This window comes from Schistosoma haematobium, chromosome ZW, assembly GCF_000699445.3.
Source record: "Schistosoma haematobium chromosome ZW, whole genome shotgun sequence".
In the NCBI taxonomy this organism is placed as follows: domain Eukaryota; kingdom Metazoa; phylum Platyhelminthes; class Trematoda; order Strigeidida; family Schistosomatidae; genus Schistosoma; species Schistosoma haematobium.
In genome coordinates this window covers 84,217,982-84,238,223 of record NC_067195.1, presented here as the reverse complement: position 1 = coordinate 84,238,223, position 20,242 = coordinate 84,217,982, and the positions used below count along the sequence as shown (strand labels likewise).

The 20,242-nt window shown below is 33.2% G+C and overlaps 1 protein-coding gene across 1 annotated transcript in view; it reads left to right on the top strand.

The window, feature by feature from the left end:
• SLC6A6_1 (Sodium- and chloride-dependent taurine transporter) overlaps positions 1–14,910 on the top strand; it is a gene marked incomplete at its 3' end in the record, with an annotated part of 46,098 nt that extends 31,188 nt beyond the window's left edge. Inside the window, exons 9-13 of the mRNA XM_012937356.2 lie at positions 2,807–2,906; positions 5,914–6,014; positions 7,258–7,443; positions 9,197–9,257; positions 14,747–14,910. Of these exons, the coding sequence (XP_012792810.1) occupies positions 2,807–2,906; positions 5,914–6,014; positions 7,258–7,443; positions 9,197–9,257; positions 14,747–14,910 (612 nt within the window). The remainder of the gene's footprint in view (positions 1–2,806; positions 2,907–5,913; positions 6,015–7,257; positions 7,444–9,196; positions 9,258–14,746) is intronic.
• Between the last annotated feature and the right edge of the window lie 5,332 nt (positions 14,911–20,242).

Here is a 20,242-nt window from a genome sequence, read left to right as displayed (position 1 = left end):
AGTACATGATAATGACGATGATGATGATGCAATATTAACGATTGACTGCATTTAAATTTGAGAAATAATGAATTCAAACCTAATAGTCTAAGCGTGACGTACAATGTTATGAACGTGTCTAATATGGAAGAATCAAGTAAAGCTTAGACAGTTGTCTAGCGTTCTCTAGATATCAACAAATGTTTATCAAATACCATTCTAAAATGTTAACTATCTTCAAACTGATCTTTTATCTTAATAAGGTACTTTTCTTGAGTCGTTCATAAAGATAAAACTTACACATAATACAAAGACAACTTAAATATTTACAGACCTTTTGTCAAATATTTAAAGTATGCAGGGTTATTGATTATACATGTTATTTCAGCTGAATGATCTGTAATTTATTTGTATCGTTAGTACATTGGCGATTATTTGTCTTAATAATTTAAGGTGCGTTTAATAACAAATATGAAAATAGTTATTGTTATGTTAGTAGTATTGTAGTGAAGGAGAACACATCTGGGGACAACCAAATGTAGTATACACCACTGTATTACTAAAAAATGAGAAGCATTGTGTACATATGACTTTCTTTCTAAAAAAAGAGATTCATTTTTCTTATGTGTCTCTTGGCTAATGTCGGTTTGCTTTTTCATAACACATTCCTATATTTGAATTACAGGAGGAAGAGTTTTATATCAGAATTGTGTATTTAAGACATGTAAAAAGATACGTTAGTTTTAAATCATTCTCATCAAATTTATATCCCGCATAATCATGGGTGTATTGAAATTAAAACATGATACACTGAATAGCTGATCAACGAATAATTTCCACTGAAAATAAAATCTTTCAAATTAATTCTGACATGGCATAACATATGTAGACTATATGAGTAGATTTGCACTGATCATGTTTAGATTCGCAGTAAGTTTATAATATAGATTATCTGCGTATATCTATATCTGTCTAGCAATATTATGCAAGGAAACTGACTAAATCATAATGTTAATAATCAGCACTTTACCTGATCAAATTCAAACAATCTCAAAAGTTGATGATTATGTTCATGAGTAGAGATGGATAATGTCTAGCAAGAGAATGCAGGACGCGCGTTTTATCTTATTTATGACTCATCAGCATCCGAGAGTTGAGGGGACATCAAATATTGGGTGCAGGTATATCCAGTTGTCGAGTCCCAAATAGGACAAAACGCGCGTCATGGATTTCACTGCTAGCCACCATCCACTTCTGCTTATAATGCTCGTGAGTTAGGTCAATATCAAGACAATCTGTACAGGATTCATATATGCGAATAACAGACCGATCAATCGTAGCCCTAAACGTCAATGGAAACTTTCAATCAGCCAATACAAAGTTGGAATACTTTCATGCTTTAGCAATTCCATCCAATATTAGTTTTCATTAGGTGGGAACTGTATTTACATCAATAAAACATACCGACCATAAAATTGAACTTTGGGAATAAAACTGAAAACGCTTCGAAGTTTTTTGTTTTTCTCCATTAACTATAATTAGTTAATTAGGTATGATGTGCCCATTCGTCAAACCAAGGATTTACTATTAAATTGCAAACGTATGGTTTTGCCAATCTTATAAGTATATTTAATTGTTTAGATAAAAATATGAGGTGGCAGTATTGAGGCCAGTTATGTTTAATAACTTACGGAATATATTAGTTTCCTCAAAATTATAAATATTTCATGTTGATGAGTAGTGAATAGCATTTCATATAAGTTCAACTCTTCCTGGAGATTACCTTCTACCAACTTACGTTTAAATATATGAACAAATCAACTGTTTCTCACGCAAACCAATATTTAAGTCAAAAAGTTTACTGGAAATCCGGTTTTATTGTAAGTTACGTAACTTCTAAGTCGATGAATGATACTTTTTAAAAATCAGTTGAAAAAGTTAGCTTATCATTAGGCCGACGTAGTTAATCTCTTCTTAGTTAAAATACATACTTAAAAGAAGAATAACTAATCTTAAGGTTTTACTACAAACAACATGTTTTCATATACAAGCTGATATTCATACCGAAATCCCACTATTGATTTGATAAAAGAAAACTTCACATATGTTATAAATAACCTAGAACTTTACATAGGAATAAGCACCAATGTGCCAAAGTTATCTTCATAGCACGAGAGTGAACATAATATTTGACTGCAAGTTTACCTCAACTGAAAACAACAGAATAACAATTTATGAAGAATTTACTTAATAACTATCTAATGTCTACGGATTAATAATCACCTAGTACTATCTTAGTTCAAGTTCCATTTTCATCAACTAGATTCTTTACAGATGACCTAGGTTTTTTAAAATATCACCGCGAGACGAGAGATTGTTAATATTGATTGTTCAAAATTCACATACTAACATAACACGCTTTTCAGAGCTTCCTCGGTTTTCAGTTGTTATCTAACTAAAATCAGTTTGTAATATAAACTATACAAATATATAAAGGAAAATCGTACATTCTAATAGCCTAGATGTAGCCTAATACTAAAAGAAAAACCTAAACAATAGCGTATAGGATAGTCAAAATAATATTAAACTACATTAATCTTATTCGATTTCTTCTTCTGTATTTTCAATAAGCAAACAGATCAATAAGAAAAATAGTTTATTATTTTGTTCCAGGTAAACCACTTTGCTCAGTATATCAAAAGTTTAAACTTGTGATGAATTACTTCTGTTCAATTCATTCTTGTAAAAGAATTATTTTTTCCCCATGATTATTCATTGTATTCTATCTATTTATTACTATGGCTGTTTTGTTTTTTCTTTCCTTTAGGGCGGTATGTACATATTTCAATTATTTGATTATTATTCGGGTAGTCGTATAATTTTATGTGTTACATTTTTGGAATGTATCGTGATTGGCTACATATATGGTAAGATTTTAAGATTGAAAAAAATAATGTTGAATTAAATGTATTACCGTTTAGTTTTCAAAGTACGTCAGTTAGTCAGTAACAACGTAGAACTTCGTACGTAGGTACATCAGTTCGAGTTGCCACACCACATTAGCACAGAGATGCAGTGGTCGATTCAAACCCCGTAGTGGTATTTAAAGAGTATAATCCAGTGAAATAAATTTGGAAAGAGAAAAAAAGAGACAAGGAGGATTCAGGAGAACACAAAGAACGGATGCACCTGCGCCATTGCAAACGATTTTGAGCTATGTCATTCAGGGCCTCTAACCATCGGTTGCTATCATCTCGCGGTCCCCAACCAGTTAGTCAACACCCACCAACATGACTCAGTCCACTTGTCAGTGACTTCGTGGATTTGTGCCATATTTTGGTCTGGCCGCCCTTAGCTTTCTTCCAACTTCTACATCATAAAACATCGCACGTCGGGGCAGTCGGTAGTTGGGCATACGTAACACGTGTCCCAGCCATCTCAACTGATGACGTTTCACTACGTCATCAATTGATTCGCCATCCTCACCTAGTACGCGTTTTCTAACAACTGCATTACTTACTCGATGGTCCCAGTATGTACGAGCAATGCTTCGAAGACACCTATGATCGAATACCAGTAACCTACGAATATCCTCTACACTTACCGGTCATGTTTCACTGCCATAAAGTAGGACGGAACGAACTGCTGAGCAGTAAATCCGTCCTTTGGTTGATAGACGGATATTTCGTGTACGCCATAAATGAGGCAATTTGGCAAAAGCTAGTCGAGCCTTCTGTATCCGTGCTGAGATTTCGTCACACACGAGACCACAACTATGTCATGATGAATGTATTGGAAACATACTTGTATTGCTTGAATATGAAACAACAATTGTATTGATTTCAATAATTTATGACACAGTTAGTTATAGTTGTTTATAATATATATATATATCAATTATTCCAGTTATCACACAGCATATAATTGGTTCATGTTACGACACATTGTTTTACATTTACATCTATTTTGAAGCATTTTTCAATGATAAATGTCAAATATAAAAAAAATGCTGTTGTATTGTATACGTATAATTAGATTTTCTTATTTGTATTGTTTATTTGTCAGATTAAATATTTTCTATGGTTTATAATTAATTAGATCGATACTTTCTATCATAGAAAATGTTGAAGTAATTTTCCTTAGTAGGAATTATAAATATTGATTATTCTGTTTACCATCAAATTATATACTGAATTATTTGTGTACATTTGCTTTAGAAATTACCCCTTTCTACTGTTTGTGTTAATGATTCAACGTGCACACCCTTTGTCTACCTAGTTGGTAGTGATTTCACAAGGCATCATATTTTGACCTCGATAAGTCTGATAAATTTGTATGATTGCTGAATCTCAATAGTGATGCACGTTTTCAACCTTTTAATGACTTGTTCTAATCTATTTTCAAATTAGTTGTTGATTAGCTAGTGTAAGCAGCAGGGGTACCAGATTGATTACGACAAGATATTCAACTGTTTTAATTAATTTCATCTTAAAATTTCACCATAACTGTAAATAGAAACATAAATATATGCCAAGTAACATTGACAAAAATGTTAAAAATCTAATATGTACAAATCCTAAAATCACTATGTAAGTATTTGTCTGTTTGTTAACATTTAGTCCCCGTTGTCTGAATCCAAAATCAACTTTCATGAAATATGTATCTTACTTGACTTCGTATATATTCTGTCGACTTATTACGTTTAGAACAATGGTTTGTCAAACGTAGACGAATCGAATGTAGGGTTCATACTTATACTGAAAGTCAGACAAAAACACAAGATATAATTGTATAATGCACTGGAGTTCTGTAATAGACCAATTTAGCGAATAACAAGGTGACTGTTTTCATACATCAAGTGAGAAACATGGAAAGTGGATGGATATATGGGTACTACTATATAAACATGTACAAAACATAATCAAAGTTATGGGTAGGTGACAACAGTGAATATATGAGATAGAGATTAAATCGAAAAATTAGAATAATTCCTCGTTCCGAAGTTCGGAATAAATCAATTGTGTGTTTAGTTGCCAGAATAGCTTTTCGTGGGCACTTTTTTATTACTTGACTCGGCTAGTACAAGTACCATTATTTTACACAATTGATATGATGAATAACATAATTTGTAATATAGTTGTTATACGAAAATACACCGTGCAACCATGATGAACTCATTCAGATACATAAGTATAAGATAAAATACCTAGTGAGCTTGTGGTTATTTGCAATAGTCTGAATAGCTCATATGATATATCTGAAGACAATAACTTTTAGAAACGTTGCTTATCATTAAATTTTACCTTAATAATGCCAACATTAGTATTTAACTCGAAATACAATCTACGAATTTTTCGTCAGACCAAAAACTTAACGTTGTCAGTGATTTTATTATATCACCACTTCAACCTGTATGTTATAGTGAGAGGTTTGTATGGATTATTGCTTAGCATGACATTTCACTTATTCATATCATGTATAAACACTAATGCGCTAAATCTAATTTTATTCTTTGAAAATAAGTCAGTAAATGAGTTACCAGAAGATGATCAATACTGCAATTATTGCTTGTTAAAGATGTAAATTTGATAAAATTGATGACGAATTTTCATATCAACCAAAATATAAAAACTATTTCATTACTTAGAATATAACCATTTATCGTTATTATACAATTTACAGATTCTTCATTAATAATAAATATTTCATATTCGTACCTCAGGATTTTGTCAACACTGTAGAATATACCTATCCATACAATCTGATTATTAGACTTGATCTATACTCAGTACTCTGTTTTGCGTTGATTAAGATATATGTAGTTCTACCTTAAGTGTTAATTTTTTTAATATGCCAAATCTAAAACTAATTGTTTTTTCATTACAAAACATTAATACGCTCTTAACATTTTACAAAACTTTTGTTTTCTTTTAGGATGGAGACGGTTTGCAAATGATATGAAGTCAATGTATGGCTTTTCACTTAAATGGTTTTGTTGTTTATACCTATGCATTATTACTCCATTGTTTACATTTGTAAGTGATGAGATAGATATTTTAACCTCTTTTTACCCTTATATATATATATATATATATATATATATATATATATATATATATATTCATGTCTAAATGTTATATTTGAAGTGACCTTAGCAACTGAAATATAAATATTGTCAACGTTTCACCTGATGAACTAATTCAAACATTTTCAGAATAATAATCAAAATCAAAATTATCAAAGAGTGTATAAGGTTCAATAAAAAATATCACTAAAGGCTTAAATATGGCAAGATCACGTGACAATCTGATGTTCAAATTGTTTATTTGGTTAAAAATTCATGAGTGTATTTGTATGTTTGGATGTTAATTGTTATAAGGAAACCGTGAGAATATGATATCATTGACTTCTACTGACGACAAATTAGTGGTTTTTATTTGTTACAAAATCAACAATCTATATGATTAAGATAAACTAGCTAAGCAGATGTTGAAGCAGATCAATTATATTGTTAGTTATGTTGAGAATAATAAGAGTTTTTGAGATGATGGAGAAGATTTGTAGCTCAAATGGATGATTTTGATGGAATTTCGTTCTCTGAGGTGAATGGTTTGGTCATGGAGCTTTCGTCGTTATTCTGAACGACATCATCAGCATAAAACTCAGGTAGATGCAAATTGTTCAAATTTCTCCACATATGACTCAGCTTGTTCCGTAGACATCTATTTTGATTGGCTATTGTTGATCTTTAACCTATCACTGTTCACTTCTCCATTTTGATTGTATCTCCTGTTGATTTGATTCTTGGTCCTCTGAACAAGGGGCATAACGTTGACCACATTTTCAAATTGCTTTCAGTAATGTGTTCTACCTATACGATTGTAGCATTATTTGAACTCTTACACTGATTGGTAAATACAGTATCTCAAGTGACGTCTTGTTCGTCATTTACAACAATAAATCAAATGGATGAATAGTTACAGATTCTTCGTGAATTTTTTTAGTCACCCAGAAAACTATCGATTTGAATATGATTATTTTTGATAGGACACTTTTATTTGTTAACTCTTTGTTTAATGGCTGGTTTTGTCCACATAATTTTTGCATGAAGAATAGAGTCTGTTTGGTTTGTAATTCGTATACATAAAGTTGATACATCTGATTTGTTATGTAAAATAATAATAATAGGTCACACAAACTTCTTCAGGTATCCTTTTCAACAGTCATATTGTCTGCTTTGATTGATTCTCATTTTTGTCCATGGTATTCATACTTTAGGTTCTGTTTATCTTCAGTGTAATTGTATACGAAGAACTCACATATATGCGAGCTGTCAAACCTGAACCATATCACTTTCCGAAGTGGTCTGTGATATTAGGTTGGATGATGGCCAGTTCAAGTTTGTTCTTCATTCCAGGTGTCATGGTGGCAGAGGTTATAAGAACACCGGGAACATTTCTAGAAGTAAGTTCACTCATGTGAATTATTTTTTAGTAAAATTGTGAGAAACAGATTTTCCGGTTGAAAACTTTGAGGTTTGTGGTGTCGGTTACAATGCCAAACCCACATAACTTATTCTAGCTTCCGGATAGGTCAATCTATTCATTCATCTTGAGTCACATTTCGACCTTGTCACTTATCCAATTTGACTGCTTTTATGTAAACGTGTGTGTGGATTTCTTATCATAACATGTTTGTAACCTATTTTTGTGTAACTAAAAATATCTAGTCACGTTTTATTAAAACGAGTTGGCTTGCATGCCCTCTCCACCGCGCATCATTTTGTTGCGTTCTCTTCGTTTTGTTTCTTTTATCGTTTGTCTGGATAAACGAATGTATGAAATACACGTATTCGAAATTTATTCTCGTATTTGACTTACTTAATTCCGTTATTCACTAACGTAATTTAAGTCGATGATAATGTACGAGAATTGGCAACATGTATATTTCAACAATAATCATTCACGCGATCTGCCTGGAGTCAGATCACGGGCGACTAAAAGTTAAATAAATGAGCAATGTGAAATAGTGTGCTACCTAATTGATGTTTAGTGAATAGGAAGAAATATACGCATTGTGTAGTCAGATATTAGATACATAAAAGTTTGTTTACTAGAATGACAGTTAAAGTATTAAGGCATGTTACCTGGTTTTACTGTTAACTGATTAAATAAAGCAATGTAATAAACAATTGATATTATCTAATATTATGACAAATAAGGCTTAGAACTTTACACTTAAAGCATTAAAGACTGGTTGATTGGTCTTGGTATTCTGATTGTTCAAAAACTTCAGCTGAGTTGATGAATTCTCCTCCAAAAGTCCACGATGTGAAAATAAATGACTGAACAAATTGTGTTTGTGTATTTATGTGTAAGATTGACTTACTAATGAATGATATTCGGTGTCAATATGTTTTGTATGAAGGAAAAAAACTTTTCACATGATTTTCATATAACCGACTCATGTTATCCTATTTGCTAAAGTCAACATCCCAATATGATTGGATTAACACAATATAGATTTGATCTGATTTGATTGTTAAAACGCCATATATATTTCCTTAATGATTTTGATTTTGATTATTACCCTAAAGAAGTTCAGACAAATTTGCTGGACGAAACGTTGGAATTATTTAAGTTTCAATCTCTGAGACTATTTCAAATATAACTTTCATATATAATAAATGATTATTGTTAGTAAAATTTTCAGTTGTACAAACTATTTGCCTAAGTTTTACGTGGCCTAAATTTGGTGATGGAGCTCTTAATGTTGTTCGTGGATAAATTTCAGGAAAAGATTGATTTTATACAATTCCATATAAAACTTATTCAATATTACAGACTACTTACAAATGATTAAAGTAGTAAGATTGGTCTTTGGAATAAAATAGACGTTTCAAAACATGTTTATATACGAACCAAGAGCGGCTTACATGAACAAACCAAATGAAATGTAATATTGAGAAATTCAATTTTTTTTTTCAAAGGTTGTTTTTAGCAAGGCTAAACTGAACATATGACAATTTGAGTATTTACTTTTTGATGCACTATTGCTAAACATAATTTTATGATGTAAATACAGTTAAGTTTACTTGATGTTCTTAAAGACTGGAAATGATCGTATCCAAATACGCTGTAGACTTGTGAGTATCTAGTCGTCTAATCTAAAAAATTATAAGATGAAATTATTCTGTATTTATAATTTTATTTTGCAGAGAATAAAATACCTGTGTACACCTCGTCTTACTCAGCATCGTTGTTCTTTAACCAGTCCAAGTGAGTGACATTAAAAACTTAGACCAAAATATTTTTGGAATAATAAAATAAGATTTTTTACATAGTTTATTGATGAATAGTGTAGTATTGTTTGCAATAACTAGAGCATATGCTTCTACATAGAAAAACCTATGTACCATTTCATTTGACTGAAAAAACTTCTAATGAAATGTTAACCTCCAATGACTGTATGAAGTCAATTTCATCGTTGAAGTTGAGAATACCTAATGACTGAAGCCACACCACATTGAATAAGTCAACTATATGCTATTCAGGATGCGTTTTTGAAGCATTTTCATATATGATCTGTAGTTTTATAATTTTTTCCGTCAGGACTTATAATCAGCTGAAAAACAAATAAAAGTCAAGCTGAACTACATCGTTTCTAAGTCCTAATTTCTGGATTCCATACAAGGAATCCTAATGAAAATTTAAAGATGAAAGATAAACGTGATTTTTTAAAAATCTAGAATAGGAATACAGGGTTTCTAATTTTCAGAGGATTTAGTTTACTAGGTGCGATAGTTTATTCATTAAATTTTGACAAGCAGATTTGCAGACAACTAAGTAAATTACCAATCTCCTTGACAATATACTAAAATATAACGTGAGAATCAGAAAATTTATAGAATATTACGTATTCTACAGTACTCACCCATGTTTGTGACAAACGATGAAGTATGAGGAAGACATATTAGCCCGATATGAAACAAATGTCTCCTAAATATATAAAATGAAGTGTTTTTTCTAGATTACAAAGGCGATAATGAATATATAATAGTTTTGTTCACTCTGAAGAAGTAATTACTTAATTACTTATGCCTGTTAGTCCTCGTAAAGGAGTATAGGCCGACGACCGTCATTCTCCAACACACTCTGTCCTGGGCCTTCGTTTCTAGCTCCATCCAATTCTTGTTAATTCATCTCATGTCTATCTCAGTTTCCCGGCGTAATGTGTTCTTTGGTCTTTCCCTCCCCCTTTGACCTTGAGGAATCCAAGTGAGGGCTTACCTTGTGACGCAGTTGTGTGCTTTCCTCAATGTGTGTCCTATCCACTTCCAGCGCTTCTTCCTGATTTCTTCCTCTGCTGAGATCTGGTTTGTTCTCTCCCACAGTAGGTTGTTGCTGATAGTGTCTGGCCACCGGATCCGAAGTATTTTGAGTAGACAACAGTTAATAAACACTTGCATGGCTTGGTGGCTTTCGTAGTTCTCCAAGTTTCCGCCCCAAACAACGGAACTGTTTTGACATTTGTGTTGAAAATTTGATGTTGTTTGACGGATAGTTGTTTTGAGTCCCAGATATTCTTCAGTTGTAAATATGTGCTCTTGATTTGCTGATCCACTCCTTCACATCTGCATCAGATCGGCAGTGCTCACCAATGATGCTGCCCAGATATGTGAAGGTTTTTACATCTTCCAAATCTTCTCTGTCATGTGTGATTTGATTGATACATATTATCTTGTGTTGGAAAATCTTGCTTTTCCCTTTGTGTATGTTTAGACCTACTGCTATTGAGGCTGCTGCTACACTGGTCGTCTTCTCCTGTATATGTTGTTGCGCTTGCGAAGTCTAGATCGTCCAGCTGCATCCTAGATGTCTACTGTATCCCGTGCTTCCCTTCAGATGTTGACGTCTTCATGATCCAGTCGATTACCAGGAGAAAGAGAAATGGTGCGAGTAAGCAAATTTGCCTGACACCAGTCTTTACTTCGAACGACTTTGCTAACTGTCCTCCATGCACGATCCTGCAGTTTAATCCATCATAGGAATTCCGTATGATATTGACTATCTTCTGAGTCACACTGCAGTGTCGAAGAAGTTTCCATAGTGTTGTTCTGTCCACGCTGTCAAATGCTTCCTCGTAGCCAGTGAAGTTGATGTAGAGTGATGAATTCCATTCAATTGATTGTTCCACATTGATCCGTAGAGTTGCGATTTGGTCTGTACACGATCGATCCTTACGGAATCCAGTCTGTTGGTCTCGAAGTTGGTCGTCTACGGAGTCCTTCATTTTGTTTGAAAATACCCTGTTGAAGACTTTTCCTGGTATTGAGAGGAGAGTGATGCCCCTGTAGTTATCACAGTTAGTGAGATCGCCTTTCATTGTTATTTTGATCAGGTTTCCTTCTTTCCAGTCTGTCGGTACTTGTTCTTTATCCCAAATCTTGCTGAAGAGAATGTGGAGTATCTTTACAGTTACTGCTACATCTGCTTTCAATGCCTCTGCTGGAATGTTGTCTGGTCCTGCTGCTTTGCCACTCTTGATTTGTCTGATGGCCATGCTGATTTCTTCAACTGTTGGTGGGCCAACATCTATTGGGAAGTCGGTGGGTGCTACTTTGATGTTGGGTGGGTTCAGTGGGGCTGGTCAATTCAAGAGTTCCTTGAAGTGCTCTACTCACCTGTTTTGCTGTTCTTCAATGCTAGTGATTACCTTGCCCTCCTTGCTTTTCACTGGTCGTTCTGGTTTACGATAATTTCCAGCGAGCTTCTTTGTTGTATCATACAATTGTCTCATGTTTCCTTCTCTTACAACCTTTTCCGCCGTCACTGCCAAATCCTCCACATATTTACGTTTGTTGGTTCTGACACTCCTCTTCAACTACTTGTTTACTTTTGTGTATTCAGCTTGTGCCTTGGCTTTCTGTGCTCTTATTCGGCTGGTATTGATTGCTGCTTTCTTGTTCCTCCTTTCTTGAATCTTATCCAGTATATCAACAGTGATCCACGCCTTGCAGTGGTGCTTCTTGTGGCCTAGGACATCATGACATGTTGAAGTGATTGCCTCTTTTATTCCTTTCCAGTTGCTTCCCATAGTAGTTCCCTCTTCACTGAGTAGATCATTAAATACCTGGAATCCATTGCCGAGTACTATCTTGAATTTGTTGAGTTTGTCAATATCCCGAAGTAAGGCCGTATTAAACTTTTGTGATATTGTCCGCCGCGTTGTTCAGTACTTATTGAGTTTCAATTTCATCTTGGCGACCTACAAGTGATGATCTGATGTTATATCAGCTCCTCTCTTGGTTCTCACGTCCTCTATAGTCCTCCTGAACGTTTTGTTGATGCAAATGTGGTCGATTTGGTTTTGTGTAGAGTGATCCGGTGGAGTCCATGTGGTTTTGTGTATGCGTTTGCGTGAGAATATAGTGCCGCCTATGACCAGTTCATTGAAGGCACATAGGTTTGCAAATATCTCACCATTTTCGTTCCTTTCTCCCAGTCCGTGTCATCCGATGATGTCTTCATATCCATTGTTGTCCTTTCCAACTCTGACATTTAGGTCTTCCATCAGAACGGCCAAGTTCTTTTTTGGGGACTTCTCGACGATTGACTGCAGCCTACCGTAGAATTGGTCTTTCACGTTTTCATTGTAGTCGTTGGTAGGCGGATAGCACTGGATGACGTTCATTGTAATACCCTCATTCTTTGTTTTGAAGGAGGCTTTGATGATCCTGGGTCCATGAGATTCTCATCCTATAAGTGCCTTTTGTGCTTGTTTGGACAGCATCAATGCAACTCCTTGTGTATATGGAGCATTTTCTTCTTCATGGCCAGAGTATAACAGAAGCTTCCGTGAAGCTAGTCGTTGTTGTCCAACTTTCGTCCAATGTGTTTCACTGATCCCAAGCACCTCCAGGTTGTATTTCCTCATTTCTGCAGCAATTTGGAAGACTCTCCCAGTCTCCCACATTGTATGAGCATTCCATGTACCTATATAAATGGTTGCTCTGGTTGTCAGAAGGGGCATCGGTCTCGTGACTTCCGAAGTAACTCGGTTTTCACCATGAGGCGTAATAACTCTTCTAAATGAAGACCTGATTCCCAGGGCAGATTTTAAAAGGTTTGAATAATTTTTTCTGGCTAGCGTCTTTTTAGTGAGTTAGTTTTCTACGGGATGGGATCGCTAACCCTATGCCCAACCGTCCTCTTTTAGCCGTGGTTGGGACCGGCAGTAGCCCCCAGAGGGACTCCAGGTGGAGTTACTGTGAAGAAGTGGCCTACATTAAATCACGAAACGTCAAAAATACAATTTTTTACTGACTGGGATACAACAAAAAAATATATTTATTATCCGATGCTCAATTTATTTGAAACTATCAAGTCCATCTTTTGCACTGATGCCTATAAATCATATAGATGGTTTTTCTCAACAAATTTTAAAACTGTGGATAATAGTAACGAATATATTTTCTAAAATATTCGAATGATTAGCTTAGTCATAGATCTCCGAAATCTGTGTGCATATTATCAATAACTTGATATAAGCCATGTAAATGAGTAATAATAATAATAATAATAAATCAAAGAGGAATGTGGCTTTTACTAGTATCCGTTATTATACAACATACTTAAACTTATATCCATCTACTGTATCTAATTATTGAAGATATTTCTTTGTATGTGATTCTTTCCGAATTGCACATAAAGTCCTGATTCAATTCTCACAGTGAAAGAATATAACGAACGTTTCAGTCATAAGCAGATATTCAAGCTATTTGTTATACATTTTTTATGAATAAACATTGATAATTGTAGTTAGCCTACAGTTTAAACATTCTACTATTTATCGTCATAGTTACCTACGTATATATATTTTTTCAAGAATGTTATACCATGATAACCTGTTGTATAAGTGTGTATTATTTCACGTTTAAGAAGATTTAGATTTTTTTTTTAATTATTTGTTTTAATGTTAACTGTGACCATGAATTAGTCTGCGTTTCTACTTTTTTTTCTTTTCTTTTTTATAAAAAAAAATCAATTACAAACACAGATTATCACTTTAATTAATGCAATTAATGTCACAATTAATATAAATCATTGAATTTTGATTAATTAGTCAAGAAATATAGTGCCTGCTACTAAAAATAAAGATCAATCGTTTACAGGTTCGTAGGTGTAGATTAGTAAGAAAACTCGGGAAAAAAATTGTTGTTGGGTGCTACTTTGTCTTTTTTAATTTGATTTCTAGATCATATAAGCCTGTGGTTGAAACTACTCTCAGGTTTAGCTTAATTTATGACTTGAGTGAAAATCCACATTAGATTAATTGTGTAGTACATGTGATTTTATAGGTTATAATAAGATAAATTTTACTCTTTGACGAAAAAAATAAATAAGGTTCATTTGATAAGAAGCGACTAGAGGAGTTCAACCATGTCAGAAGTAAGGTAAATGTCCATCGCAGGAAACCAATAAGGGCTACACAACATCAGGTGTGATTGAAGTTAGATAGTAACGCGGTTGGATGACGGCTCAATGGTCTAAATGCTAAGCGCTGGTGCAAATGCAAGGTCATGGATGCCCATTACTGAGGAGTCCCATATTAGGATACCTAGGCTTCCAGGTTTTAGTGGTGGTCTAAATGAGATCAGTTCTTGATTTAAAAGATAAATATATGTTTGCTTAAAAGTGATCTGTGATTTATTCGTTAATTACTTATATCTTGTACTCTATTAACCTACTCTATCAATTTGATTCAGCTTTAATTGACCCCGAAAATTCGGAGATTCCAGAAAATAATCCCAATGATCATTATGAAGTGAATTCGTGTACAACAGAAGAGCAAAACATTGAAGAGGATAATTCAGGAAAAACAAAGAAAAAATTCAAAGTTAGAAATTTCTGTAGATCGTGTATTCGATAGGAAATAAAGATGTTTTTTTAGCAGAAATAATAATAATAATAACAGATGAAGAAATTTGCATTCAATATGATTTACAATCTTTTCAGATTTTTCAATTTATGTATATGTCATCATTGATTTTCCTGTTATTTTTAATGAAAAACAATCATAATTGCATATACATACAGTATCTAAGTGTGTTTATGTATACACCATAATATGTGCATTCCTTAATAATCATGATTAATGTTCACTTTCTTCACCCTTTACTATTGTGCATCAAAGGTATTTTCTTATGCTCTTCTCAATTAAAGTTTATTTCACAGGTTGAAATCATGAGTCAGTTGAAACTAGACCACCATTGAAAACCTGGAAGCACTGGACGGCCGTTTCGTCCAGTGCTTCCAGGTTTTCAATGGTGGTCTAGTTTCAACTGACTCATGATTTCAACCTGTGAAATTTACTAAAATCTCCACAAAGCTCATTCTGAAGTTTATGTGTCAAGATAAATATTCATTCACATTCAGATAGAAAAATGTAGAAGTTTGAAGTGAATACAATCACCTGAAAAAAAACACATGAAAGTTAAGGAAATTATTTGATCAATTAATAATGAATTATTTTTGTTGTCTTTCTATTACAATTCCACTTTCTATCTCCCTTTCTCTATGTATCTCTGTTATTTCTTCTTAACTCCCTCCCTCCTTCCCCCTCTTTCTCTCTCTCTATTTTTAATTCAATTCATGAATTCATATGGGGAAAAATGAATCATAAAATGAAATTAGCGCTCTTATGTAATTGTAATATTGATTCATTATTTTAATCCTCATGTTTTGTACGTTATTATGTAATAGTTTTTTTTTTTGTAATTTTCATCTTAGTTATTTCAGACTAATATTTCTTCTTTTCTAATAGATATTTGCCATGTTTTTCTTTTCCATGATTTTTTTTTTCTCCTTATAATTATTTTACTCATCAAAATTAATTTAATTACATAAATACATATTCTCTCTTTGTAGTTAGTGACTAACTCAACAATTTTATATCATTATCTCATAATCACTAGCGTTTTATGTAATTACATTATTGAAGAAACAAAATGACCTACACAATAAAACAGATGTTCATTTATCAATGTTTCTTTATAATTTTTCAATTGAAGTTAATGTGATATAAATGTAAATAATGTAAAGTTAAATCTGAAATAGGATAGTCATTCACTGATCATATTCATTTCAAGTTCAAATCTATTCAATACTAAATTGGGATTCAAATGTTTTGTGATCATTTCGACGTTTAGATGTGTTAGATCTAAACTCATATAGTGTAGTAGATTATGGTTCACAAATTTAAAATGAGAGTAGTGTTAATTTCTATCCCGTTTTTGAACTGTTCTATGAGTGATGTTGAATTTTCATAAAAATTATTTACAAAGTCTACTAATGATCCTGTCAAGATCACAGGTTATCAAATCTTTGTTAGTAAATGTTAATTCTTCCATAAAAAAAAAATAACTTTGATAAAAATTTTCCTAATTTTTGCGCGACCTTGGCGTTTTCTGTTTAGTTGATAACAATTTCGGCTTACCAATCGTTTGTTCCTTAAAGTCATATCTTGTTGGTGGATAGTTTTTTTCCATTTTACTTCGACTTATAAAATGTCACTTTTTCGCACTCCTATCTTCTTCCTAGGTCCCATCGTATTAGGAATAATGGTTTCAATGTTGTGTGTTTCAGTAATGTTACTATTGAGTTCGCATTAGTTGCTATTTTTATTGAAAGAGATCTCAGTCGTGCCTAGTTAGTAAACGCCGGAGATCTAATCTGAACAGAAATATAGCAGAATCCCAAAAATATTAGAACTAAACTACTCCTTCATATTTAAAATGTCTAAACTAACAAACAACATGGATGAATTGAAGATACCTATCAATAATTCTTAACAGACAAGTAAGAGTGATCGATTAACCAGAGATTGATGTTGACTCTGATATATATATATATATATATATATATATATATATATATATATATATATATATATGGTTAGTAACACGTTTTGTCCCATTCTCTTTAGGTGAGAAGCTAAGCCATAAGTGTATTGTTTCACAACAAAAGATGTTCAAAATAAAAAAAATCAATATTTATAAGTTACGCGCAATTGTATGATGCAGTTGAAACACAATAATTAACAATATCAGGTGATTAGAGTGAAATAAGTACTAAATTTGCTTTCTAACAGAAATAAGAAATTAAACAACAAGGTTTTATTTCAGAAAAGATGTTCGAAATGTTGAAACCTACAGGAACGATGACACCAAGACTATATGGCCTACCAAAAATACACAAAAGTGGCTTACCCCTTCGACCAGTTTTAGATATGAATAACTCAGCGTATCATACTATAGCAAAATGGTTGGTGCAAATTCTTAAACCATTACACAAAGAAATTGTCAAGCATAGTGTCAAGGATTCCTTTGAATTTGTTGAGAACATAAAAAATCTATCAGTCAAGAATAATTTCATGTTATCACTTGATGTATCATCTTTATTCACTAACATTCCACTACAAGAAACAGTTGATTTTATTTGCAATGAACTAACAGAGAGACGCATAGAAACCCCGATTCCAGCATCCGCGATAAAACAGTTAATTCTCAGATGCACAGTGAATGCACAATTCAGATTTGACAATGAATACTATAGACAGCTAGATGGAGTTGCCATGGGATCACCATTGGGCCCTCTACTGGCTGATATTTTCCTTGCAAAACTGGAAAACGGACCACTTAAAAACATAATTAGCCATTTACCAACTTATTATCGCTATATAGACGACACCTTCATAGTACTAGAAAAAGAGAATGATAAGGACAATTTACTTAATATATTTAATAACGTTCATCCATCAATTAATTTTACTTCAGAAGATGAACAAAATGATACCATATCATTTCTAAATATCCAACTAACTAGAAGAGCAGACAGGACTTGAAAAAGAGGGGTACACAGAAAGTCTACAGCAGGACAATACACTCATTTCCATAGTGCAGTTCCAATCAGATACAAAAAAAACTTAATAAAGATCTTGACTCATCGGGCTAGAATGATTTGCTCTGAAGACACTTGAAGAAGAACTGAATAACATTCGCAACCTACTTAGTATGGATGGGTATCCCATGAAATTCATCGACAAACATATGATGGAGAAGAAAACAAGGACAAAGATACCGACCGTCCATAAGAAGGTACTATTCATAAAACTACAATTCATAAATGACACCATTGAAGAAACCTTGACTCAGAAACTAAGAAGAGCCGTACAAAAAACATTTAATGCTGCCAGATTAAATGCAATCTTCTACAACTATCACAAGATAAGAACAGCCAACAAAGACAGACTGCCTGAATTCGCCAAATCTATGTGTATCTATCGTTTCAACTGCTCTTGTGGAGCCAGTTATATTGGGCGTACAATTCGGCAAGTCCGTCATCGCATTACTGAACATCATCCGTCGTGGTTAAACAAAGGACAGGTAAAAGTGATTAAAAGTTCTATTCTCTCTCACTTGGTTGACACAGGTCATCAAGTCGAATTGAATGAAGCTTTGAAGGTTATCTACAATATCCCATCTAATTTGCCACATGGTTTACGAGTGCGCCTCTTGCACATTGCGGAAGCCATCGGAATCCATGTTCACAAACCTGACCTTTGCATTCAAAAGAGATTCGTACAACCACTTTCCCTGCCCTGGCTATCAGTTTAAGATTTCCTTCAAAAGAACTATTTTTCATACTTCTTCCATTTTTTAACTTTTGTAATTTTATTTCTGTTGCTTTTGAACTTAATAACTTCTCAACATTCACCTCTTGATTCTTACGTAACTACCATCCTATTGACCATCCGGTAAAATTCTGTTCCTTCTTTGTTTCTTACATTACGCAACATAGCAACTTCTTGATTACTTTGAATATTAATAATCCTCTCTCTTCCAATTACTGAATGTTAATTTAAATGTCATTATGTAATTATTACGTAACGTATCCACTCGATGAGTATTATATTATTATTGTAAAACGTATATATATTAGTGTAGAGCCATGATGAAAAACTAATTGAAAAGAAATTTCTTCGCTCAATTCGTTCCTTCTTTATTTACCAAATGGCAAAATGGGAATTTTCACAATAAGTTTTTAATTTCCTGCTATTCATTAAAAGTTATGTAACTTATAGAATATATATTTATTCTACAAAATAGACTGATCATTAACTGTCTCATTAAAACTATTCGTATTGAATACTCTTATCTATATAATGCAAGATATATCTCTGTAACAAATAATTTATAAGTAGGAAATAGTTTTTTCCAGTTATGAAATTATATTATTAATGGGGGCTGGTGGTGTAATCTAGGACGCGTGTTTCGTCCTATTTGTAACTTGTTCGCTGGATATACCTGCATTCGTTTTGATGTTAACTCCGGGGGTCAAACCCAGTACAATTAACTTCAAACGCCATCACGTTACCCAATTGGCTACTGAGTTCTAATAGCCACTAGCTTATGCAATGGGTTAAAGAATCAATTCATTTTTTATTGGTTGTTTTAATCTTCCCACTGATGTTAAGAACTGTATCTAAGTCCTAAACTTCAGTGGGAAGATTTAAATAACCAATAAGAAATGAATTCGCATTAATAATGACCGAAAAATGATTGACAAAAGAAACAGTGATTATGATATTGATAAATTATTCTTTAAAGTAATTACTGTATGGCTTATTTGATAAAAGCCAATTTTTTCTATGGTTTACATCAAATAATTAAAGAGAAATAACGTATGTAATATGAATTGGGATTAAATGGTCATTACACACTTACTTACGACTGTTATTCCTCATGAAGGAGCATAGGCCGCTCATCAGCATTCTCCGTCCAACTCTGGCCTGGGCAATCCTTTCTAGCTCCTTCCAGTTGTTATTCATTCTTTTCATATCTCATTCTATTTCCCGACCTCGTCTGTTCTTTGGCGTTCCTGTTTTCCGCATTCCTTCAGGATTCCGAGTTAGGGCTTGTCTCGTGATGCAGTTTGACGATTTGCGTAATGTATGTCCTATCCATTTCCATCGTCTTTCCCTAATTTCTTCTTCAGCTGGAAGTTGGTTTGTCCTCTCCCACAGGAGGCTATTGCTGATGGTATCCGGCCAATGGATATTGAGTATCTTGCGTAGACAGCTATTTATAAATAGTTGTACTTTCCTGATTGTGGTTGTTGTAATTCTCCAAGTTTCAGCTCCATACAATAGAACTGTCTTGACGTTCGTGTTGAAGATTCTCATTTTGATATTGGTTGAAAGT